Below are 24,145 nucleotides of genomic sequence, written 5' to 3'. Positions count from 1 at the left end.
TCTCGAGACTAATTTAAACATTTTGCAACAAGAAGTAGGGGAGAGATGTGTGGCGAAGATATGGGCGTCTCTCTCCAGAATGTTCCCCCTGCGGTCTCCTGACAATTATTGCACATTCATTGTTGCGAATTGTTTGCTCTTCGATTGTTTGTTTTGTTCAATTCTCCATCATATATGTAACCAGTAGGCATAGTAGATGTGCCGTTCATCCCGTCATTTGGTTACATTTCTGTTAATGCATGTATTACAGTCATTTACCGTTCTCCTTCCCGGAGTGGAAAAACGTTGTTTGCATAGTTCACAACCTGATACACTTGTGAGAAACAACAAGTACGGGTTTATTTTATATCCATCTGAGAGAGCAATGAGTATGTATGTGGGTTCTCTGTCCTGATAACGTTGAGTCATAGCTCAAGTCAAGACAGATGGAAAGGGAGGCTGAGTAGAGCATTCATGAGAACCTGCATTTTCATCAGGATATTTTGCTGTTTGTATTTGTCGGCTTTAGGCCTATGTATTCTATTGTTTATTTGTCGGCTTTAGGCCTATGTATTCTATTGTTTATTTGTAGGCTTTAGGCCTATGTATTCTATTATTTATTTGTAGGCTTTAGGCCTATGTATTTTACTGTGTTAAGGTGTTCTTAACGTTTCGTATACTCAGCGTATGTTTATACAGTAAAATCATAAAACCAGTTTTCTCTATGTCTGATCCATAGAGGAGAGAGGAGTTCAGGGGTTAGTCCTGGGGGGCGTCTAGGGTCTCCAGCGTCAGCCACAGCCCCCCCTCGGCCCTGAGCACCAGCTGGGGTAGCCTCCTCACCTCCACCCCCCCAGGGGTCAAACGGAACCTCCTCAAGGTCAGCGCCACCACCACACGCAGCTCCGCCATGGCAAACTTCTGACCTATACAGTTCCTATAGCACAGAATGATCGGTGATGGTTGATACTGTATCATCATAGCCTGGTCTCCGGATCTGTTTGTACTGTCATGCCACGCACAGACGGATCGGGGAACAGGTTCTAAACATTAGGCTATGTTATGCATGGGCTGGGATCATAATGTGTATAAATATAAAGTCAATTAGAATCCACACCTAGGTCCTGAAGAGAAAGGTATGAAGGCATGGGATGAACGGTCCTTTGAGTTCTCAGGGTCGAAGCGCATGGGGTTGTAGACCTGGAGAGAAGAAGAGTGAAATGCCATCAGACTAAAGTGACTGTTAGCGGCACTGTGAGAGGATATTAGGAGCTCGTCAGAGCCCTGAGTGTCGATGTAGTAAACTGTACTAACGTCTGGGTCAGGCCAGATCTCAGGGTTGTGATGGTTCCCATAGATGCTCACCAGACAGATGCTACCTGACGTGGAAAAAATACATTAGACATTAGTATTAGAAACGCACAGGCTCTGCACACCTGAGGATCTGTCTTCTTCAGCTATCTATTTCCTGTGTTTACGTTGCCTTTCCGTTTATAGTCTATAAAAACGCTGAAGCTTCGCCAGGGATTTAACGCACCGTCTCCACACTACCAGTCAAAAGTTTGGACACACCTACTCATTCCGGGGTTTTTCTCTTTGCATATTTGAGCTGTTCTTGCCTTAATATGGACTTGGTCTTTTACCAAATAGGGCTATCTTCTGTATACCACCCCTACCTTGTCACAACACAACTGATTGGCTCAAACGCATTAATGAAAGAAATTCCACAAATTAACTTTTTACAAGGCACACCTGTTAATTTAAATGCATTCCAGGTGACTAGCTCATGAAGCTGGTTGAGAGAATGCCAAGCGTGTGCAAAACTGTCATCAAGGCAAAGGGTGGCTACTTTGAAGAAACTCAAATATAAAATATATTTTGATTTGTTTAACACTTTTTTGGTTACTACATGATTCCATATGTGTTATTTCATAGTGTTGATGTCTTCACTCTATTCTACAATGTAGAACATTGTAAAAATAAAGAAAAACCCTTGAATGAGTAGATGTGTCCAAACTTTTGACTGGTATTGTATGTCACAAGAAAGAGAATACATTTTTCGTGGAATTTTTAAAAAAGTTGAAATGTTCACAAATTAGATCAGCTGAAATGAAAGCAACTTCTGAAAATGAACACTCGGATTGTTTAAGTAAAGCATGTTTAGATAGGTGTAATCTAGACCCAAGAGTGTTGATTTCTAATCAGAGTGTATCCTGCTATCGACACATTTGTTGAATTATGCAACAGAACGTGACAACAGTAATTCACGAGGCAGTCTAGACAGAGCAGGCAGTCTAGACAGAGCAGGCAGGGTAGACAGAGCAGGCAGTCTAGACAGAGCAGGTAGTCTAGACAGAGCAGGCAGTCTAGACAGAGCAGGCAGTCTAGACAGAGCAGGCAGGGTAGACAGAGCAGGCAGGGTAGACAGAGCAGGCAGTCTAGACAGAGCAGGCAGGGTAGACAGAGCAGGCAGTCTAGACAGAGCAGGCAGGGTAGACAGAGCAGGTAGTCTAGACAGAGCAGGCAGGGTAGACAGAGCAGGTAGTCTAGACAGAGAAGGCAGGGTAGACAGAGAAGGCAGGGTAGACAGAGCAGGCAGGGTAGACAGAGCAGGTAGGGGAGACAGAGCAGGTAGGGTAGACAGAGAAGGCAGGGTAGACGGAGCAGGCAGGGTAGACAGAGAAGGCAGGGTAGACAGAGCAGGTAGTCTAGACAGAGCAGGCAGGGTAGACAGAGCAGGTAGTCTAGACAGAGCAGGCAGGGTAGACAGAGCAGGTAGTCTAGACAGAGCAGGTAGTCTAGACAGAGCAGGTAGTCTAGTCAGAGCAGGCAGGGTAGACAGAGCAGGCAGGGGAGACAGAGCAGGTAGTCTAGACAGAGCAGGTAGTCTAGACAGAGCAGGTAGTCTAGACAGAGCAGGTAGTCTAGTCAGGGCAGGCAGGGTAGACAGAGCAGGCAGGGGAGACAGAGCAGGTAGTCTAGACAGAGCAGGCAGGGGAGACAGAGAAAGTGTTTGGTGGTTGTAGCCCTGTTCCTCCCCTTTATGTCTGACCCGTCCCCCTGCCCTCACCCTGTGGTATGACCCGTCCCCCTGCCCTCACCCTGTGGTATGACCCGTCCCCCTGCCCTCACCCTGTGGTCTGACCCGCCCCCCTCCCATCACCCTGTGGTCTGACCCGTCCCCCTCCCCTCACCCTGTGGTCTGACCCGTCCCCCTCCCCTCACCTTGTGGTATGACCCGTCCCCCTGCCCTCACCCTGTGGTCTGACCCATCCCCCTGCCCTCACCCTGTGGTCTGACCCGTCCCCCTCCCCTCACCCTGTGGTCTGACCCGTCCCCCTCCCCTCACCCTGTGGTATGACCCGTTCCCCTCACCCTGTGGTATGACCCGTCCCCCTCACCCTGTGGTACGACCCATCCCCCTCACCCTGTGGTATGACCCGTCCCCCTCACCCTGTGGTATGACCCGTCCCCCTCACCCTGTGGTATGACCCGTCCACCTGGCACCGTCATGTCCTTCGTGTATCGTCTGGTGACAGCAGACACGGGGGAGTGCAGTCTCAGAGACTCTTTAATACACATGGTGGTGAAGGGGAGGCTGCTCAGGTCCTCCCTGCAGAAACACAACACACCAGGCACTCTTTTATGGATCATTCACACACACAGAAAGGACTGGTCTGTTTTGAGAGTCTTGGCCTACAGAGATCCCCAGACTCCTCTTATTAACGTGGTATCCTCTCTGTGGTTTTGAGTGTCTTGGCCCACAGAGATCCAAGACTACACTTATTAAAGTGGTATCCTCTCTGTGGTTTTGAGTGTCCTGGCCCACAGAGATCCAAGACTACTCTTATTAACTTGGTATCTTCTCCTTGTATCATATAAAGAACTAGACTGATGAGAACACATTCCTGCCATGTTGAGATGAAGAGAGGACGGGACTTTTCATTATTACAAATGTGACCTATTTGAGAAAGGCCTGTGGTATGAACCCTCTGCCCTCATCCTGTGGTATGACCCGTCCCCCTCCCCTCACCCTGTGGTATGACCCGTTCCCCTCCCCTCACCCTGTGGTATGACCCGTCCCCCTGCCCTCCCCCTGTGGTATGACCCGTCCCCCTCACCCTGTGGTATGACCCGTCCCCCTCACCCTGTGGTATGACCCGTCCCCCTCACCCTGTGGTATGACCCATCCCCCTCACCCTGTGGTATGACCCGTCCCCCTTACCCTGTGGTATGACCCGTCCCCCTCCCCTCACCCTGTGGTATGACCCGTCCCACTCCCTCACCCTGTGGTATGACCCGTCCCCTTCCCCTCACCCTGTGGTATGACCCGTCCCCCTCCCCTCACCCTGTGGTATGACCCGTCCCCTTCCCCTCACCCTGTGGTATGACCCGTCCCCCTCCCCTCATCCTGTGGTATGACCCGTCCCCTTCCCCTCACCCTGTGGTATGACCCGTCCCCCTCACCCTGTGGTATGACCGTCCCCCTCACCCTGTGGTATGACCCGTCCCCCTCACCCTGTGGTATGACCCATCCCCCTCACCCTGTGGTATGACCCGTCCCCTTCCCCTCACCCTGTGGTATGACCCGTCCCCCTGCTCTCACCCTGTGGTATGACCCGTCCCCCTCACCCTGTGGTCTGACCCGTCCCCCTCACCCTGTGGTATGACCCGTCCCCTTCCCCTCACCCTGTGGTATGACCCGTCCCCCTCACCCTGTGGTATGACCCGTCCCCCTCACCCTGTGGTATGACCCATCCCCCTCACCCTGTGGTATGACCCGTCCCCTTCCCCTCACCCTGTGGTATGATCCGTCCCCCTCCCCTCACCCTGTGGTATGACCCGTCCCCCTGCTCTCACCCTGTGGTATGACCCGTCCCCCTCACCCTGTGGTCTGACCCGTCCCCCTCCCCTCACCCTGTGGTATGACCCGTCCCCCTCACCCTGTGGTATGACCCGTCCCCCTCACCCTGTGGTATGACCCATCCCCCTGACAGAAACAAAGACAGACAGGCAAGCAGACAGACAGACTGACGGACGGACAGACAGACAGGTGCTGACCAGTCTAAGTCCTCTGTCTTTCGGTCTTGTAGCAGGTCGTTGACCTCGGCTCTACAGCGGTCCTGGTAGTCCTGATGCTGAGACAGGTTATACAGAACCCAGCTGATCCCACTGGCCGTGGTGTCATGACCTGAGAGAGAATAAAGTCTCAAAGTGGTTTATGATAGAATATACTGCCAGGGTAAATACAGTAGTTTATGATAGAATATACTACCAGGGTAAATACAGTAGTTTATGATAGAATATACTGCCAGGGTAATTACAGTAGTTTATGATAGGATATACTGCCAGGGTAAATACAGTAGTTTATGATAGAATATACTGCCAGGGTAGTTACAGTAGTTTATGATAGGATATACTGCCAGGGTAAATACAGTAGTTTATGATAGGATATACTGCCAGGGTAAATACAGTAGTTTATGATAGAATATACTGCCAGGATAAATACAGTAGTTTATGATAGGATATACTGCCAGGGTAAAAACAGTAGTTTATGATAGGATATACTGCCAGGGTAAAGACAGTAGTTTATGATAGGATATACTGCCAGGGTAAATACAGTAGTTTATGATAGGATATACTGCCAGGGTAAATACAGTAGTTTATGATAGGATATACTGCCAGGGTAAATACAGTAGTTTATGATAGGATATACTGCCAGGGTAAATACAGTAGTTTATGATAGGATATACTGCCAGGGTAAATACAGTAGTTTATGATAGAATATACTGCCAGGGTAAATACAGTAGTTTATGATAGGATATACTGCCAGGGTAAATACAGTAGTTTATGATAGGATATACTGCCAGGGTAAATACAGTAGTTTATGATAGGATATACTGCCAGGGTAAATACAGTAGTTTATGATAGGATATACTGCCAGGGTAAATACAGTAGTTTACGATAGGATATACTGCCAGGGTAAATACAGTAGTTTACGCTAGGATATACTGCCAGGGTAAATACAGTAGTTTATGATAGGATATACTGCCAGGGTATATACAGTAGTTGATGATAGGATATACTGCCAGGGTAAAGACAGTAGTTTATGATAGAATATACTGCCAGGGTAAATACAGTAGTTTATGATAGGATATACTGCCAGGGTAAATACAGTAGTTTATGATAGAATATACTGCCAGGGTAAATACAGTAGTTTATGATAGGATATACTGCCAGGGTAAATGCAGTAGTTTATGATAGGATATACTGCCAGGGTAAACACAGTAGTTTATGATAGGATATACTGCCAGGGTAGTTACAGTAGTTTATGATAGGATATACTGCCAGGGTAAATACAGTAGTTTATGATAGGATATACTGCCAGGGTAAATACAGTAGTTTATGATAGGATATACTGCCAGGGTAAATACAGTAGTTTATGATAGAATATACTGCCAGGGTAAATACAGTAAAGGATAGGGTGGATCTGAACACTCGAGGATCACCTCCAAACATGAAAGTGTCTGCCTCTGCTTTTATCTCCTCATCTGTAAGACCATGACCATCCTCATCCTTTGACAGCAGTAACAAATCAATGAAGTCTGCTACTCTTTTCTTCTTATTCTCCTCCCCTCCTGTGGTGTCAGGGCTCTCTGGCTCCCCCCGGTGGAGAAGCTGTGCTCTGCGCTCCTGGACAACAGTCCTGGTGAACCTGTGTATAGGGTTGTAAGAACTTGAGTTACTTTCTGAAAATTCCAAAGTATTCCAGAAATCCTGTTTGGAGGAATCTTGGATTTCCAGCTTCCAGGTATCTTTCAAAAGGAATTTCAGGAAAATCTTGGAATTTCAGGGAAATCTTCAGCCAATCTTCTTACCCGTGTACTACACTACAGGCCTGTTTGAAGCGCTGTCCCTCTGGGGACCTCCAGTACAGACAGTCCCAGTGGTGCAGGATACGTCCTCTCCGCTCGATCACCAGGGTACTCAGCTCAAAAATGGCTGCTATGTACTCACTGGAACTCCTGGACGAAAGGAAAGGAGCCATCAGACAGAGTTAGATAGAGGAGGGAGGAGACAGGGTTAGATAGAGGTGGGAGGATGGAGACAGGGTTAGATAGAGGAGGGAGGATGGAGACAGGGTTAGATAGAGGAGGGAGGATGGAGACAGGGTTAGATAGAGGAGGGAGGATGGAGACAGGGTTAGATAGAGGAGGGAGGATGGAGACAGGGTTAGATAGAGGTGGGAGGATGGAGACAGGGTTAGATAGAGGAGGGAGGATGGAGACAGGGTTAGATAGAGGAGGGAGGGTAGAGACAGGGTTAGATAGAGGAGGGAGGAGACAGAGTTAGATAGAGGATGGAGACAGGGTTAGATAGAGGAGGAGGGTAGAGACAAGGTTAGATAGAGGAGACAGAGTTAGATAGAGGATGGAGACAGGGTTAGTTAGAGGAGGGAGGATGGAGACAGGGTTAGAGAGAGGAGGGAGGGTAGAGACAGGGTTAGATAGAGGAGGGAGGGTGGAGACAGAGTTAGATAGAGGAGGGAGGGTGGAGACAGGGTTAGATAGAGGAGGGAGGGTGGAGACAGGGTTAGATAGAGGAGGGAGGATGGAGACAGGGTTAGATAGAGGATGGAGACAGGGTTAGTTAGAGGAGGGAGGATGGAGACAGGGTTAGAGAGAGGAGGGAGGGTAGAGACAGGGTTAGATAGAGGAGGGAGGGTGGAGACAGGGTTAGATAGAGGAGGGAGGAGGGAGACAGGGTTAGATAGAGGAGGGAGGATGGAGACAGGGTTAGATAGAGGAGGGAGGATTGAGACAGGGTTAGATAGAGGAGGGAGGATGGAGACAGGGTTAGATAGAGGAGGGAGGATGGAGACAGGGTTAGATAGAGGAGGGAGGATGGAGACAGGGTTAGATAGAGGAGGGAGGATGGAGACAGGGTTAGATAGAGGAGGAGGGTGGAGACAGGGTTAGATAGAGGAGGGAGGATGGAGACAGGGTTAGATAGAGGAGGGAGGGTAGAGACAGGGTTAGATTGAGGAGGGAGGATGGAGACAGGGTTAGATAGAGGAGGGAGGATGGAGACAGGGTTAGATAGAGGAGGGAGGGTAGAGACAGGGTTAGATAGAGGAGGAGGGTAGAGACAGGGTTAGATAGAGGAGGGAGGGTGGAGACAGGGTTAGATAGAGGAGGGTAGAGGGGACTATGGTTACTGGGCTCTTGTCTCAGTATCAGAGGTAGAAGGTTACTGGACTCTTGTCTCAGTCAGTATCAGAGGTAGAAGGTTACTGGACTCTTGTCTCAGTATCAGAGGTAGAATGTTACTGGGCTCTTGTCTCAGTATCAGTGGTAGAAGGTTACTGGGCTCTTGTCTCAGTCAGTATCAGAGGTAGAAGGTTACTGGGCTCTTGTCTCAGTATCAGAGGTAGAAGGTTATTGGGCTCTTGTCTCAGTATCAGAGGTAGAAGGTTACTGGGCTCTTGTCTCAGTATCAGAGGTAGAAGGTTATTGGGCTCTTGTCTCAGTAACAGAGGTAGAAGGTTACTGGGCTCTTGTCTCAGTATCAGAGGTAGAAGGTTATTGGGCTCTTGTCTCAGTATCAGAGGTAGAAGGTTACTGGACTCTTGTCTCAGTATCAGAGGTAGAAGGTTATTGGGCTCTTGTTTCAGTCAGTATCAGAGGTAGAAGGTTACTGGGCTCTTGTTTCAGTATGAGAGGTAGAAGGTTACTGGGCTCTTGTCTCAGTCAGTATCAGAGGTAGAAGGTTACTAGGCTCTTGTTTCAGTCAGTAACAGAGGTAGAAGGTTACTGGGCTCTTGTAATATTAAACATAGACTACTCACTCCTGGCAGTTGCTGTTGTAGCTGAAGGTACATCTGAGCAGACTGTCCAGAGTCATCAGGCTGATGTGATTGAACATGTCCTGGCGGCTCTCTCCCTCGGCCACCAGGCGGCGCCACTTAGACTGACGCCAACCAACAGGGGAGAGACCATAGAGTTAATTAGAGGAGTCATCTTTGTATCTGTCCTATTAAGGTGTCTGTGACAGCCTCAGTAACACTGCCCGTTCTATCTCCATTTTGAAGTAGTCCATTTTCTTATTTCTTAGTGTTTGTAAAAAGCCTAAAGCTAATATTGGTGATTTACAGCCACCTGCAGTGCTGGAGTCCTGAATCATATCTTGTGTCATGTATTTATTGTGGCCACTAGATGGCAGTGATATAGCTTAAAGCCATTTACAAACACTGCAGCCAGGCGACAATGCTCTGATATTTGGCTGATCACTTAAAACCCATAGGAATCCCCACCAAGTTGACTTCTTTAAAATGGTGGAATCACTCAAAGGCAATGTACATGCTAAAGTGGGTTATGTCCATAACAAGTCCTCCAACTAACTCTATGGGAGACATTTGTGTTGCCTACCTCACCACATCGCCACACTACCTCTTACATTCTTACACCAGGTGAGGCTGGTGGGAGGAGCTATAGGAGGACGGGCTCATTGTAATGGCTGGAATTGAACCGATATAGCTCCTCCCACCAGCCACCTCTGTCTGATACACTGTATCTGAAACCTAATCATCTGAAACCCAACCAAAACAAAAAGCAAATGCATCAAACTCATTGGATGTAAAACTCATTGGATGTAGTCATTGCGTGCTATGAATACGGGACCAAATACTTCACTTTTTACTAGTTCGCTCCCCTAAAATGGGAGGTCTATGTACAAAAACTGCTGTAATTTCTAAACTCTTCACCCGATATGGATCCAAAGTTTTCAAGTATAGAGCTAAAATAAGTTTTAAAAAAATACTTTACTGTCCCAATAATTACGGAGGGCAGTTTAAAAACAGAGAAGCTGATGCAAAAAAAATAAACTTGTAAGCTATACTACTTGTTTCTCTAACATATTTAATGGGCCAAATGTGTTGATTGCTTGATTGCTACTTAAATGAACCCACGTAATGGCTGCTGTTGCTCCATAGACTCACATGCATGATGTCTGAGGAGTGGTTGAAGATCTTCACATAGTTCTTGAGGATGTCGAAGTGGAATGCAGGAGTGAGTAGACGTCTACGACGAGACCAGTCCTCTCCGTTACTCAGGAGAAGACTCTGTCCTGTATGACAATATTACTGTGACTGTGACCAGGATAGAGGATCTGAGAGTACTGTATATAGTATAGGAAATATCACTGTAACTGTGAGAGAAGGAGAAGACTCTGTCCTGTATGACAATATTACTGTGACTATGAGAGAAGGGGAAGACTCTGTCCTGTATGACAATATTACTGTAACTGTGACCAGGATAGAGGATCTGAGAGAACTGTATATAGTATAGGAAATATTACTGTAACTTTGACTACGACAGAGGATCCTAAAGTACTGTATATAGTATAGTAAATATTACTGTGACTGTCCCTGGTACAGAGGATCCTAAAGTACTGTATATAGTATAGGAAATATTACTGTAACTTTGACTAGGACAGAGGATCCTAAAGTACTGTATATAGTATAGGAAATATTACTGTAACTGTCACTAGGACAGAGGATCCTGAAGTACTGTATATAGTATAGGAAATATTACTGTAACTTTGACTAGGCCAGAGGATCCTAAAGTACTGTATATAGTATAGGAAATATTACTGTGACTGTCACTAGGACAGAGGATCCTAAAGTACTGTATATAGTATAGGAAATATTACTGTAACTGTCACTAGGACAGAGGATCCTAAAGTACTGTATATAGTATAGGAAATATTACTGTAACTGTCACTAGGACAGAGTATCCTAAAGTACTGTATATAGTATAGGAAATATTACTGTAACTGTCACTAGGACAGAGGATCCTAAAGTACTGTATATAGTATAGGCAATATTACTGTGACTGTCACTAGGACAGAGGATCTGAGAGTACTGTATATAGTATAGGAAATATTACTGTAACTGTCACTAGGACAGAGGATCCTAAAGTACTGTATATAGCATAGGAAATATTACTGTGACTGTGAGAGAGGATTTGATTTGAGAGTGTATTGTATGGATAAAGTAAATGAAAGGTGTTCATGTTTTGTACTTACCCAGCCATGGTCTCAGGAACCCATAGAAAAGCTCATCTTTGACTGTGATGGAAGCTGCAAGGATGGAAAAATGGTGAAGGTGATTCAGAAAAATAGTCACTGTTGGTCTACTTGCTAAGGAGAAAAGCAGACAGCATGTCAGCAGGGAGTAGAGGTGTAGAGGGTACGGCAGCACCACCTGGTGGTGAGATGGTAAAACCATGTGAGTTCTTTTTTCCACAAGCCTTTTTCTCATGACAAATTAACTCAACTTTAAACACACTGGCTAGCTAGCACACTAGAGCCAGTAGCACAATGGACAACCAAATCACATGTTTAGACCAATCTTCTCTGTCTAAACCGACAAACATTTAAGCCTAATTGAGATGTGAGGTAGCCTATCTAATTAGCAAAATTAAGACCTACAAGAGTCAATATATAACCAATTCTAAATGACACGGTAGTCGTTAGGGGGGTTATAACAAATTTTAAATGACACATTGGCCATTAGGGTGGTTATAACCTATTCTAAATGACACAGTAGCCATTAGGGTGGTTATAACCTATTCTAAATGACAAACTAGCAGTTAGGGTGGTTATAACCTATTCTAAATGACAAACTAGCAGTTAGGGGGGTTATAACCTATTCTAAATGACACAGTAGCCATTAGGGTGGTTATAACCTATTCTAAATGACACACTAGCAGTTAGGGTGGTTATAACCTATTCTAAATGACACAGTAGCCATTAGGGTGGTTATAACCTATTCTAAATGACACAGTAGCCATTAGGGTGGTTATAACCTATTCTAAATGACACACTAGCAGTTAGGGGGGGTTATAACCTATTCTAAATGACACAGTAGCCATTAGGGTGGTTATAACCTATTCTAAATGACACAGTAGCCATTAGGGTGGTTATAACCAATTCTAAATGACACAGTAGCCATTAGGGTGGTTATAACCTATTCTAAATGACACAGTGGCCATTAGGGTGGTTATAACCTATTCTAAATGACACAGTAGCCATTAGGGTGGTTATAACCTATTCTAAATGACACAGTAGCCATTAGGGTGGTTATAACCTATTCTAAATGACACAGTAGCTATTAGGGTGGTTATAACCTATTCTAAATGACACACTAGCCATTAGGGTGGTTATAACCTATTCTAAATGACACACTAGCAGTTCGTAAAAAAGCCTAAACTAGACGAGAAGCATATTTTATTCCAAAACTTTAGCTCGTAATTAGAACACATATTTCCCTACTTTAATCAATCAGTACATTTTGAATGTGTGATAAGGCTGTCGTGATTTGGCAAAAAAAATGTAGCTTGTCCTGTTTGTGTATCCCATCAGTGTGTTTTTGTAGGCAGTCATGTCTGTAAGCCTAATGGGAGCTTGGGTGAGCAGGACGGGAGTGTGTATGGGAGCTTGGGTGAGCAGGACGGGAGTGTGTATGGGAGCTTGGGTGAGCAGGACGGGAGTGTGTATGGGAGCTTGGGTGAGCAGGACGGGAGTGTGTATGGGAGCTTGGGTGAGCAGGACGGGAGTGTGTATGGGAGCTTGGGTGAGCAGGACGGGAGTGTGTATGGGAGCTTGGGTGAGCAGGACGGGAGTGTGTATGGGAGCTTGGGTGAGCAGGACGGGAGTGTGTATGGGAGCTTGGGTGAGCAGGACGGGAGTGTGTATGGGAGCTTGGGTGAGCAGGACGGGAGTGTGTATGGGAGCTTGGGTGAGCAGGACGGGAGTGTGTATGGGAGCTTGGGTGAGCAGGACGGGAGTGTGTATGGGAGCTTGGGTGAGCAGGACGGGAGTGTGTATGGGAGCTTGGGTGAGCAGGACGGGAGTGTGTATGGGAGCTCGGGTGAGCAGGACGGGAGTGTGTATGGGAGCTTGGGTGAGCAGGACGGGAGTGTGTATGGGAGCTCGGGTGAGCAGGACGGGAGTGTGTATGGGAGCTCGGGTGAGCAGGACGGGAGTGTGTATGGGAGCTCGGGTGAGCAGGACGGGAGTGTGTATGGGAGCTTGGGTGAGCAGGACGGGAGTGTGTATGGGAGCTTGGGTGAGCAGGACGGGAGTGTGTATGGGAGCTTGGGTGAGCAGGACGGGAGTGTGTATGGGAGCTTGGGTGAGCAGGACGGGAGTGTGTATGGGAGCTTGGAGTGTGTATGGGAGCTTGGGTGAGCAGGACGGGAGTGTGTATGGGAGCTTGGAGTGTGTATGGGAGCTTGGGTGAGCAGGACGGGAGTGTGTATGGGAGCTTGGAGTGTGTATGGGAGCTTGGGTGAGCAGGACGGGAGTGTGTATGGGAGCTTGGAGTGTGTATGGGAGCTTGGGTGAGCAGGACGGGAGTGTGTATGGGAGCTTGGGTGAGCAGGACGGGAGTGTGTATGGGAGCTTGGGTGAGCAGGACGGGAGTGTGTATGGGAGCTTGGGTGAGCAGGACGGGAGTGTGTATGGGAGCTTGGGTGAGCAGGACGGGAGTGTGTATGGGAGCTTGGGTGAGCAGGACGGGAGTGTGTATGGGAGCTTGGGTGAGCAGGACGGGAGTGTGTATGGGAGCTTGGGTGAGCAGGACGGGAGTGTGTATGGGAGCTTGGGTGAGCAGGACGGGAGTGTGTATGGGAGCTTGGGTGAGCAGGACGGGAGTGTGTATGGGAGCTTGGGTGAGCAGGACCCCCCCCCCCCCTATTCGAAACATCTTGCTGCAGCTATGACAGACAGCCTATTAGTCTATGGGCCAGTGGGAAAAGGCATCCACTTTAGGGTGGCAAAGCTTTGATGGTATTCAATTGTTCTCCACAAGCCCCTGATCAAATTAATATATAACCTCTCCAAATAAAATTATGTTTTCACACATTTATATATCTTGTTGAATGTGAGTCTAAAATGTTTGAAGGCTGATTAAAGAATGTTAAAGAGAAGTTGGAATGTTCACATGCTCGTTGAAAATGACTGGTTCAAACAGCATTGGATCCTTCCTATTGGATGGATGTTATGTTAAAAACCACGAGATTGGTCCATTTTTTGGGGGGGCTGTTGTATCTAATGATTTACCTCGACTGATTCACCATTGAAACCAGAGTGTTTCAAATAGCAGAACAACATTTTTGTTTTTAGGGAAGTTGGTCACGGAAATAAAGATATCTATATCTGGGACCATGTTGTTTTTATAGTTGACACAATACTCTGCTGCATATTAACACCCAGCATGCTGACAGGGAAGGTGTGATCTGTAAGATACCACAAACAAACAACTTAAGTAGTACTAGAAAGTATTTTTTTTTTACTTAAGTACTTCACACCCTTGTCACGTGGTAACAGAGCACATCCCTATACTGCCCATTCTGTCTCCTTGCACCACTACATGAATACGTGTATAACATTGGTACCCCTCAAGGTGGCCCCATAGACATGTCATTACCAATCCCAATTGTTTCATACCTTAAATAGTGTTGTGTCATCAAGTGAATAATATATCAATTGAGTTAGTATGAGAAGATTGTTCCCTGACAACACAGAACTAGATTTCATGCCCTCAGTCTATGACCCCTAACTAACTGCATAAGGGGTCATAACATATAATGTAGTGATAGCCACATTTAGCTACCTTGTTATTGATATCGAAATATTACCCACGGACATGGATGGATCTTACTGAAAATGGTTGTTAGATTTTGCCAGCCCAAAGTAGACAAATGTGTGAAATGTGGCCCTCTGGTCCATGGACTAAATGAAGTGGTATTCTGTATACAGGGCATACTGTTCATTAGGGCACACTGTTCATTAGGGCACACTGTTCATTAGGGCACACAAGTAAAAAAAACGTTTCGAAACATTTAGCAATGGGAAATGAAAATGAGCCCTTCTTATTGGACAATTCCAGTTAGTCCCTCCTGGGTTACAGTTGGGTTTTCTTCAGTTTGGTGCCCTAATGAACAGGACCCAGGAGTGAAAGATGTATGTACCTGGTGCCAGCAGCAGAGGCTTGATGTAGTCAGGGTGGAAGAGTCGTACCAGGGAGTAGAAGGGGCCCAGAAACCAGGAGCAGGAGTGGCTGTAGGTTCTTACCAACTGATCCACCGCCTGCAGGCCCTCCTCCGTGCTCCGCATCTACACACACACACACACACCACACACACACACACACACACACACACCACACACACGTAGGTAGAAACACACACCACACACACACACGTAGGTAGAAACACACACACACGTAGGTAGAAACACATTTTGTTTATAATATATGAATAAAGATAAACAAGTATATTTCATTAGGGAAACAAAGAAAGGCCTACAGTGTTGGGGAGGCCTACATCAAAGGACTACAGTGTTGGGGAGGCCTACATCAAAGGACTACAGTGTTGGGGAGGCCTACATCAAAGGCCTACAGTGTTGGCAACATTAGGGAGGCTGGGGGGGAGGTTCCTCCAGCATTGGGACATTTGAAGGTAATGTTTCATGCTGTACTATTGCTGAAACCAAACTTCCATGTGCAATATCCAGTCACGGGTGTCACAAAAACCCACTGCTGAAACAACAGCAGTACTGATACAAAGCTACTCCTTTCTAGCCGCAGGCCGGGGGATAGTGGTGTGGAACGAGTGGCCAATAAACACTTTACAAGGAGATGTTTTGTACTGTAAAGGGCAGGACGACTGGAGTTGTAAAAACAGACTCGTTTTCAGTGTTGACGACTGGAGCTGTAAAAACAGACTTGTTTTCAGTGTTGACAACTGGAGCTGTAAAAACAGACTTGTTTTCAGTGTTGACGACTGGAGCTGTAAAAACAGACTCGTTTTCAGTGTTGACGACTGGAGCTGTAAAAACAGACTCGTTTTCAGTGTTGACGACTGGAGCTGTAAAAACAGACTCGTTTTCAGTGTTGACGACTGGAGCTGTAAAAACAGACTCGTTTTCAGTGTTGACGACTGGAGCTGTAAAAACAGACTCGTTTTCAGTGTTGACGACTGGAGTTGTAAAAACAGACTCGTTTTAAGTGTTGACGACTGGAGCTGTAAAAACAGACTCGTTTTCAGTGTTGACGACTGGAGCTGTAAAAACAGACTCGTTTTCAGTGTTGATGACTGGAGCTGTAAAAACAGACTCGTTTTCAGTGTTGACGACTGGAGTTGTAAAAACAGACTCGTTTTCAGTGTTGACGACTGGAGCTGTAAAAACAGACTCGTTTTCAGTGTTGACGACTGGAGCTGTAAAAACAGACTCGTTTTCAGTGTTGACGACTGGAGTTGTAAAAACAGACTCGTTTTAAGTGTTGACGACTGGAGCTGTAAAAACAGACTCGTTTTCAGTGTTGACGACTGGAGCTGTAAAAACAGACTCGTTTTCAGTGTTGATGACTGGAGCTGTAAAAACAGACTCGTTTTCAGTGTTGACGACTGGAGTTGTAAAAACAGACTCGTTTTCAGTGTTGACGACTGGAGCTGTAAAAACAGACTCGTTTTCAGTGTTGACGACTGGAGCTGTAAAAACAGACTCGTTTTCAGTGTTGACGACTGGAGCTGTAAAAACAGACTCGTTTTCAGTGTTGACGACTGGAGCTGTAAAAACAGACTCGTTTTCAGTGTTGACGACTGGAGCTGTAAAAACAGACTCGTTTTCAGTGTTGACAACTGGAGTTGTAAAAACAGACTCGTTTTCAGTGTTGACAACTGGAGCTGTAAAAACAGACTCGTTTTCAGTGTTGACGACTGGAGCTGTAAAAACAGACTCGTTTTCAGTGTTGACGACTGGAGCTGTAAAAACAGACTCGTTTTCAGTGTTGACGACTGGAGCTGTAAAAACAGACTCGTTTTCAGTGTTGACGACTGGAGCTGTAAAAACAGACTCGTTTTCAGTGTTGACGACTGGAGTTGTAAAAACAGACTAGTTTTCAGTGTTGACGACTGGAGCTGTAAAAACAGACTCGTTTTCAGTGTTGACAACTGGAGTTGTAAAAACAGACTCGTTTTCAGTGTTGACGACTGGAGCTGTAAAAACAGACTCGTTTTCAGTGTTGACGACTGGAGCTGTAAAAACAGACTCGTTTTCAGTGTTGACGACTGGAGCTGTAAAAACAGACTCGTTTTCAGTGTTGACGACTGGAGCTGTAAAAACAGACTCGTTTTCAGTGTTGACGACTGGAGCTGTAAAAACAGACTCGTTTTCAGTGTTGACGACTGGAGTTGTAAAAACAGACTCGTTTTCAGTGTTGACGACTGGAGCTGTAAAAACAGACTCGTTTTCAGTGTTGACAACTGGAGCTGTAAAAACAGACTCGTTTTCAGTGTTGACAACTGGAGCTGTAAAAACAGACTCGTTTTCAGTGTTGACGACTGGAGCTGTAAAAACAGACTCGTTTTCAGTGTTGACGACTGGAGCTGTAAAAACAGACTCGTTTTCAGTGTTGACGACTGGAGCTGTAAAAACAGACTCGTTTTCAGTGTTGACGACTGGAGCTGTAAAAACAGACTCGTTTTCAGTGTTGACGACTGGAGTTGTAAAAACAGACTCGTTTTCAGTGTTGACGACTGGAGCTGTAAAAACAGACTCGTTTTCAGTGTTGACAACTGGAGCTGTAAAAACAGACTCGTTTTCAGTGTTGACGACTGGAGCTGTAAAAACAGACTCGTTTTCAGTGTTGACGACTGGAGTTGTAAAAACAGACTCGTTTTCAGTGTTGACAACTGGAGCTGTAAAAACAGACTCGTTTTCAGTGTTGACGACTGGAGCTGTAAAAACAGACTCGTTTTAAGTGTTGACGACTGGAGCTGTAAAAACAGACTCGTTTTCAGTGTTGACGACTGGAGCTGTAAAAACAGACTCGTTTTCAGTGTTGACGACTGGAGCTGTAAAAACAGACTCGTTTTCAGTGTTGACGACTGGAGCTGTAAAAACAGACTCGTTTTCAGTGTTGACGACTGGAGCTGTAAAAACAGACTCGTTTTCAGTGTTGACGACTGGAGCTGTAAAAACAGACTCGTTTTCAGTGTTGACGACTGGAGCTGTAAAAACAGACTTGTTTTCAGTGTTGACGACTGGAGCTGTAAAAACAGACTAGTTTTCAGTGTTGACGACTGGAGTTGTAAAAGACAGACTTTAGTTTTCAGTGTTGACGACTAGAGTTGTAAAAGACGGACTTTAGTTTTCAGTGTTGACGACTAGAGTTGTAAAAGACGGACTTTAGTTTTCAGTGTTGACAACTAGAGTTGTAAAAGACAGACTTTAGTTTTCAGTGTTTGTGGTGCAACACTTACAGTAGCTTACCCTTCTGAACAACAGGAAGAACCTTTTCCTGTCAACAAAGCACTGTTGCCTAACAGTCAGCTTCACTAGCCTAATACAAAATGGTGGTCACTGAGACTTAAAACATCCACTGAATTCACAACAACAACAAAACCATTTCCTTTCCCTGGAGCAACATACATTTAAATTAATATTGGATCAGCTTTATTAACCAAAGTCCAAAAAAAAATCATCTCAACATGCAGGTTGTAGTGTAGGGGTTAATGTCCTATCAATTCCATCCATTCATTCAGTCTGTACACATACATACACACACACACACACACAGAGAGTCTGTTTTCTCACCTCTCCCAGGTGTCCCATCAGCCAGTTTTGTGTGGGGGGTTTACTGAAGCACCGGAGACGTCTGGTGAACTGAGCATGGCTCCACAGCAGACAGACGACACGGAGGGACAGGAGGAGAAGGACAACCAGAGCAGAGAGCTGGAGGAGAACAAAGGGGGAGCAGAGAGGAGACAGGAGACGACCCAGACCCAGGAGTTCATCTAGCAGACGATCCAGCACGGCATCAATAACAGCCATCCTGCATAGAAACAATACCATCAACCTTAAGTCAAATAAAGCTATTCTACTCTACTGTTTTCTATTCTACTGTTTTCTATCCTACTGTTTTCTATTCTACTCTACTGTTTTCTACTCAACTCTATTCTACTCTATTCTATTCTACTGTTTCCTACTCTATTCTATTCTACATTACTCTATTCTATTGTTTTCTACTCTACTCTTCTACTGTTTTCTTCTCTATTCTACTGTTTTCTATTCTACTCTACTCTACTGTTTTCTACTCAACTCTATTCTACTGTTTTCTATTCTACTCTACTCTACTGTTTTCTACTCTACTCTATTCTACTGTTTTCTTCTCTACTCTATTCTACTGTTTTCTATTCTACTCTACTGTTTTCTACTCTACTCTATTCTACTCTACTCTACTGTTTTCTACTCTATTCTACTGTTTTCATCTACTCTACTGGTTTCTACTCTACTCTATTCTACTCTACTCTACTGTTTTCTACTCTACTCTATTCTACTCTATTCTACTGTTTTCTTCTACTCTATTCTACTGTTTTCTTCTACTCTATTCTACTGTTTTCTTCTACTCTATTCTACTGTTTTCTATTCTACTCTATTCTACTGTTTTCTATTCTACTCTATTCTATTCTACTCTAGTCTAATCCATCCTGTATGATAGAGAGTAGAGACACAACAAGGGTTGAGAACACATAGAAAAACGTCCCGCTTGGTCAACAGAAACAGAAGCTCTTCAACACGATGCATCTCAACTGATGTAATACTGTGCTCATAGACTGTGAAGTAGGCCTACACAGTGCAAAGATAATCCAATTCTCGGTGAATAACAATATATCCTAAACCAACTCAGTACGCTCGGTATGATGGCTTTTCTAGCTTCAATAAATAATGACTGACATCTACAGTAGTCCTAATTATAGCTGGTCGTCTGCTCACACAGATACTTGCCTTAGAAGATCTGACTGGCTTGCTTTAGTTCCTCTCGTGCATTGAGACAGTCTCACCCTTTCAACATCTCTTTATCTTAATCTCTTCCACCACACACTGGCTCAACACACAACAGGAACCTACAACAGGAACCTACAACATGCTCTAACCCTATGGGCCCTGGTTAAAAGTAGTGCACTAGAAAGGGAATAGGGTGTCATTTGGGAGACAGTCACCATGTGGGTGTTGATATTTTAAAGGATGTGTTGCGCTGTACAGTTATATTATACAGTTACATTGCATACTGTAGGCATGTAGGCAATTTTCTTCCCACTGATTCTCCTTAAAACTACAACTCCCAAATAGCCTACTCTGTGATTTTCCACCGCTCTCCCACATTCTGATACCCAGAGGCATAATTTTTTACCATATCCCAAAGGTGTTTTTCAATTCTTCCAAGGTTTCATGACTTTGCCAATCAACTTTTTCTTAACAAATCTGAATAATTGTTTAATGTTTCTGTATCAATAATAAAAAAATGTATAAGCCAGCGCGCTGGGCTGTCACGCCCTAGTTGGCTTGAGAGGTTTCTTACCACGGTTGGCTCGGAAGGCGCCCATCCCATGTCAGTCCTCAGGATCGTTGCTACGCCTCCACCGGTGCTGTGCCGAAAGTCCTTCACGTGGACGGGCACACACTCAATTCTTCATTGTTGCAACTTTCTTGCTAGTTGAGATTTCTGCTCTTCACTCCGTTGTCAGTTCACATTTCACTGATCTTAGTAGCAGAAAGCAGGTTTTATTTGTGTCTTTCAAGGCAGCTGTCAGTGATCCCGTTAGGCTGCGTTTCATACATTTTTTGTGGCGGTTTGATCGCGGGGGAGGCACAAGTAATGTCTGCAGTTTTGGGTTTGGCTATTTTGTTTTAAGTTTATTAGTCTATAAATCTCTTTGCCAAAATTCGTCATCTCGCCCATGTCTAATTTGACTAATAGTTCTGAAATGTTTATTGCTTGCCTACATTTTACTCCCTCTGTTTAATATAACACATACTTTAATGAATTTCGGCTGCCTATCCTGCTGAATTTTGTTCTATAGAACAAAATATATATTCTATATAGTGCCACAAAGTATGACTCTGGTGACAAAATTAAGTTAATTATTGGGGGGGTTTGGCAAGTCCATCTGTATTCGCTGTAGCTGTTTACATACCACCACAGTCAGAGGCTGGCACTAAGATAGCATCGAATGAGCTGTATTCCGCCATAAACAAACAAGAAAACGCTCACCCAGAGGAGGCGCTTCTAGTAGCCGGGGACTTTAATGCAGGGAAACTTAAATCAGTTTTACAAAATTTCTATCAACATGTTAAATGTGCAACCAGAGGGAAAAGAACTCTGGACCACCTTTACTCCACACACAGAGATGCATACAAAGCTCTCCCTCTCCCTCCATTTGGCAAATCTGACCATAATTCCATCCTCCTGACTCCTGCTTACAAGCAAAAATGAAAGCAGGGAGCACCAGTGACTGGATCAATAAAAAAGTGGTCAGATGAAGCAGATGCTAGGGTACAGGACTGTTTTGCTAGCACAGACTGGAATATGTTCCAGGAGTCCTCCGATGGCATTGAGGTGTACACCACATCAGTCATTGGCTTCATCAATAAGTGCATCGATGACGTCGTCCCCACAGTGACCTACATACCCCAACCAGAAGCCATGGATTACAGGCAACATCCGCACTGAGCTAAAGGCTAGAGCTTCCGCTTTCAAGGAGCGGGACTAACCCGGAAGCTTCTAAGAAATGTATGCCCCCCCGACGAACCACCAAACAGGCAAAGCGCCAATACAGGACTAAGATCGAGTCCTACTACACCGGCTCTGAAGCTCATCGGATGTGGCAGGACCTGCAAACCATTACACACTACAAAGGGAAGTACAGCCGAGAGCTGCCCAGTGACACAAGCCTACCAGATGAGCTAAACTACTTCTATGCTCGCTTCGAGACAAATAACACTGAAACATGCATGAGAGCACTAGATGTACCTGAAGACTGTGATCACGCTCTCCGCAGCCAATGTGAGTAAGACCTTTAGACAGGTCAGCATTCACAGGGCCGCAGGGCCAGACGGATTACCAGGACGTGTACTGTGAGCATGGGCTGACCAAATAGCAAGTGTCTTCACTGACATTTTCAACCTCTCCCTGTCCGAGTCTGTAATACCAACATGTTTCAAGCAGACCACCATAGTGCCTGTGCCCAAGAACACTAAGGTAACCTGCCTAAATGACTAACGACCCGTAGCACTCACATCAGTAGCCATGAAGTGCTTTGAAAGGCTGGTCATGGCTCACATCAACACCACCATCCCAGAACACCTAGATCCACTCTAATTTGCATACCGCCCCAACAGATCCACAGATGATGTAGTCTCTATTGCACTCCACACTGCCCTTTTCCACCTGGACAAAATGAACACCTATGTGAGAATGCTATTCATTGACTACAGCTCAGCGTTCAACACCATAGTGCCCTCAAAGCTCATCACTAAGCTAAGGACCCTGGGACTAAACACATCCCTCTGCAACTGGATCCTGGACTTCCTGATGGGCCGCCCCTGGTGATAAGGGTAGGTAACAACACATCCGCCACGCTGATCCTCAACACAGGGGCCTCTCAGGGGTGCGTGCTCAGGCCCCTCCTGTACTCCCTGTTCACTCATGACTGCACGGCAAGGCACGACTCCAACAGCATCATTAAATTTGCCGATGACACAACAGTGGTAGGCCTGATTATCTACAACGATGAGACAGCCTAGAGCGAGGAGGTCAGAGACATGGCCGTGTGGTGCCAGGACAACAACCTCTCCCTCAACGTGATCAAATCAAAGGAGATGATTGTGGACTACAGGAAAAGGAGGGCCGAACAGGTCACCATTCACATCGACAGCGCTATAGTGGAGCAGGTTGAGAGCTGTTCCTTGGTGTCCACATCACCAACAAATGATCATGGTCCAAACACACCAAGACAGCTGTGAAAAGGGCACAACAAAGCCTATTCCCCATCAGGAGACTGAAAAGATTTGTCATGGGTCCTCAGATCCTCAAAGTTCTACAGTTGCACCATCGAGAGCATCACTGGTTGCATCACTGCCTGGTAAGGCAACTGCTCAGCCTCCGACCGCAAGGCACGACAGAGGGTTGTCAAAGACTCCAGCCACCCTAGTCATAGACCGTTCTCTCTTCTACAGCACGGCAAGTAGTACTGGAGTGCCAACTCTCGGTCCAAAAGGCTTGTTAACAGCTTCTACCCCCAAGCCATAAGACTCCTGAACAGCTAATCAAATGGCTACACAGACTATTTGCATTGCCCACCCCCCTTTACGCTGATGCTACTCTCTGTTTATAATCTATGCATAGTTACTTTAATGACTCTACCTACATGTACATATTACCTCAATTACCTCAACTAACCGGTGTCCACACATATTGACTCTGTACCGGTACCCCCTGTATAGCCTCGCTGCAGTTATTTTACTGCTGCTCTTTAATTATTTGTTACTCTCATTTTACATTTTTTAATTAACACTTATTTTTCTTAAGACTGCGTTGTCTTAAGGATCCGCCCCTTTTTTTCAATTTCACCTAAAATGACAAGTAAGCATTTCACTATAAGGTGTACACTTGTTGTACTCTCATGTGACAAATCAAATTTGATGTGACCCTAGATCAGCTAAATGCACGCAAGAGTGTGCAAGGCGGTGTTGAATGTGTCACTGACTGTCACTTTGATTACTTAAAATTATATTTTTTATTTAACCAGGCATGTCAGTTAATATCAAATTGTTATTTACAATGACACCCTACCCCGGCAAACCCAGACGACGCTGGACCAATTGTGCGCCGCCCTATGGGACAACCAATCACGGCCTTATGTGATACAGCCTGGATTCGAACCAGGGACTGTAGTGATGCTTCTTGCACTGAGATGCAGTGCTTTAGACCACTGCTGTGCAACTCATGGAGCCCTCTTGATCTGCGCACCTACTTTGTAAACTTTCATTCATAGGCCAGGTTGTAGGAACCTCATGATGGGTATAGGGACAATTTGAGTATCATGTAGTAGCCGAAACCTATGGATGTTACATAGAGCTGGGTGAATGGAATATGAATGACAGTAACCTAAACCTATGGATGTTACATAGAGCTGGGTGAATGGAATATGAATGACAGTAACCTAAACCTATGGATGTTACATAGAGCTGGGTGAATGGAATATGAACGACAGTAACCTAAACCTATGGATGTTACATAGAGCTGGGTTAATGACAG

The 24,145-nt window shown here is 45.5% G+C and overlaps 1 protein-coding gene across 1 annotated transcript; it reads right to left on the bottom strand.

Annotated features, from left to right (window-relative positions):
* Window positions 1-488: 488 nt before the first annotated feature.
* On the bottom strand, window positions 489-18,959 carry LOC139381429 (cytochrome P450 4F3-like). Its single transcript, XM_071124939.1, has 12 exons — window positions 18,643-18,959; window positions 15,015-15,159; window positions 11,065-11,118; window positions 9,977-10,104; window positions 8,828-8,949; window positions 6,858-7,004; window positions 6,489-6,694; window positions 5,041-5,170; window positions 3,459-3,592; window positions 1,294-1,358; window positions 1,097-1,179; window positions 489-916 (listed from the first exon to the last, which is right to left on the bottom strand). The coding sequence occupies exons 1-12, from the start codon at window positions 18,898-18,900 to the stop codon at window positions 739-741; spliced, it is 1,650 nt and encodes a 549-aa protein (XP_070981040.1). The 5' UTR covers window positions 18,901-18,959; the 3' UTR covers window positions 489-738.
* Window positions 18,960-24,145: the final 5,186 nt, after the last annotated feature.

The sequence above is a fragment of the Oncorhynchus clarkii genome, chromosome 23 (genome assembly GCF_045791955.1).
Source record: "Oncorhynchus clarkii lewisi isolate Uvic-CL-2024 chromosome 23, UVic_Ocla_1.0, whole genome shotgun sequence".
Classification (NCBI taxonomy): Eukaryota; Metazoa; Chordata; class Actinopteri; order Salmoniformes; family Salmonidae; genus Oncorhynchus; species Oncorhynchus clarkii.
Note: the sequence above shows the minus strand (reverse complement) of the source record. Positions and strands in the feature narration are given on the sequence as shown.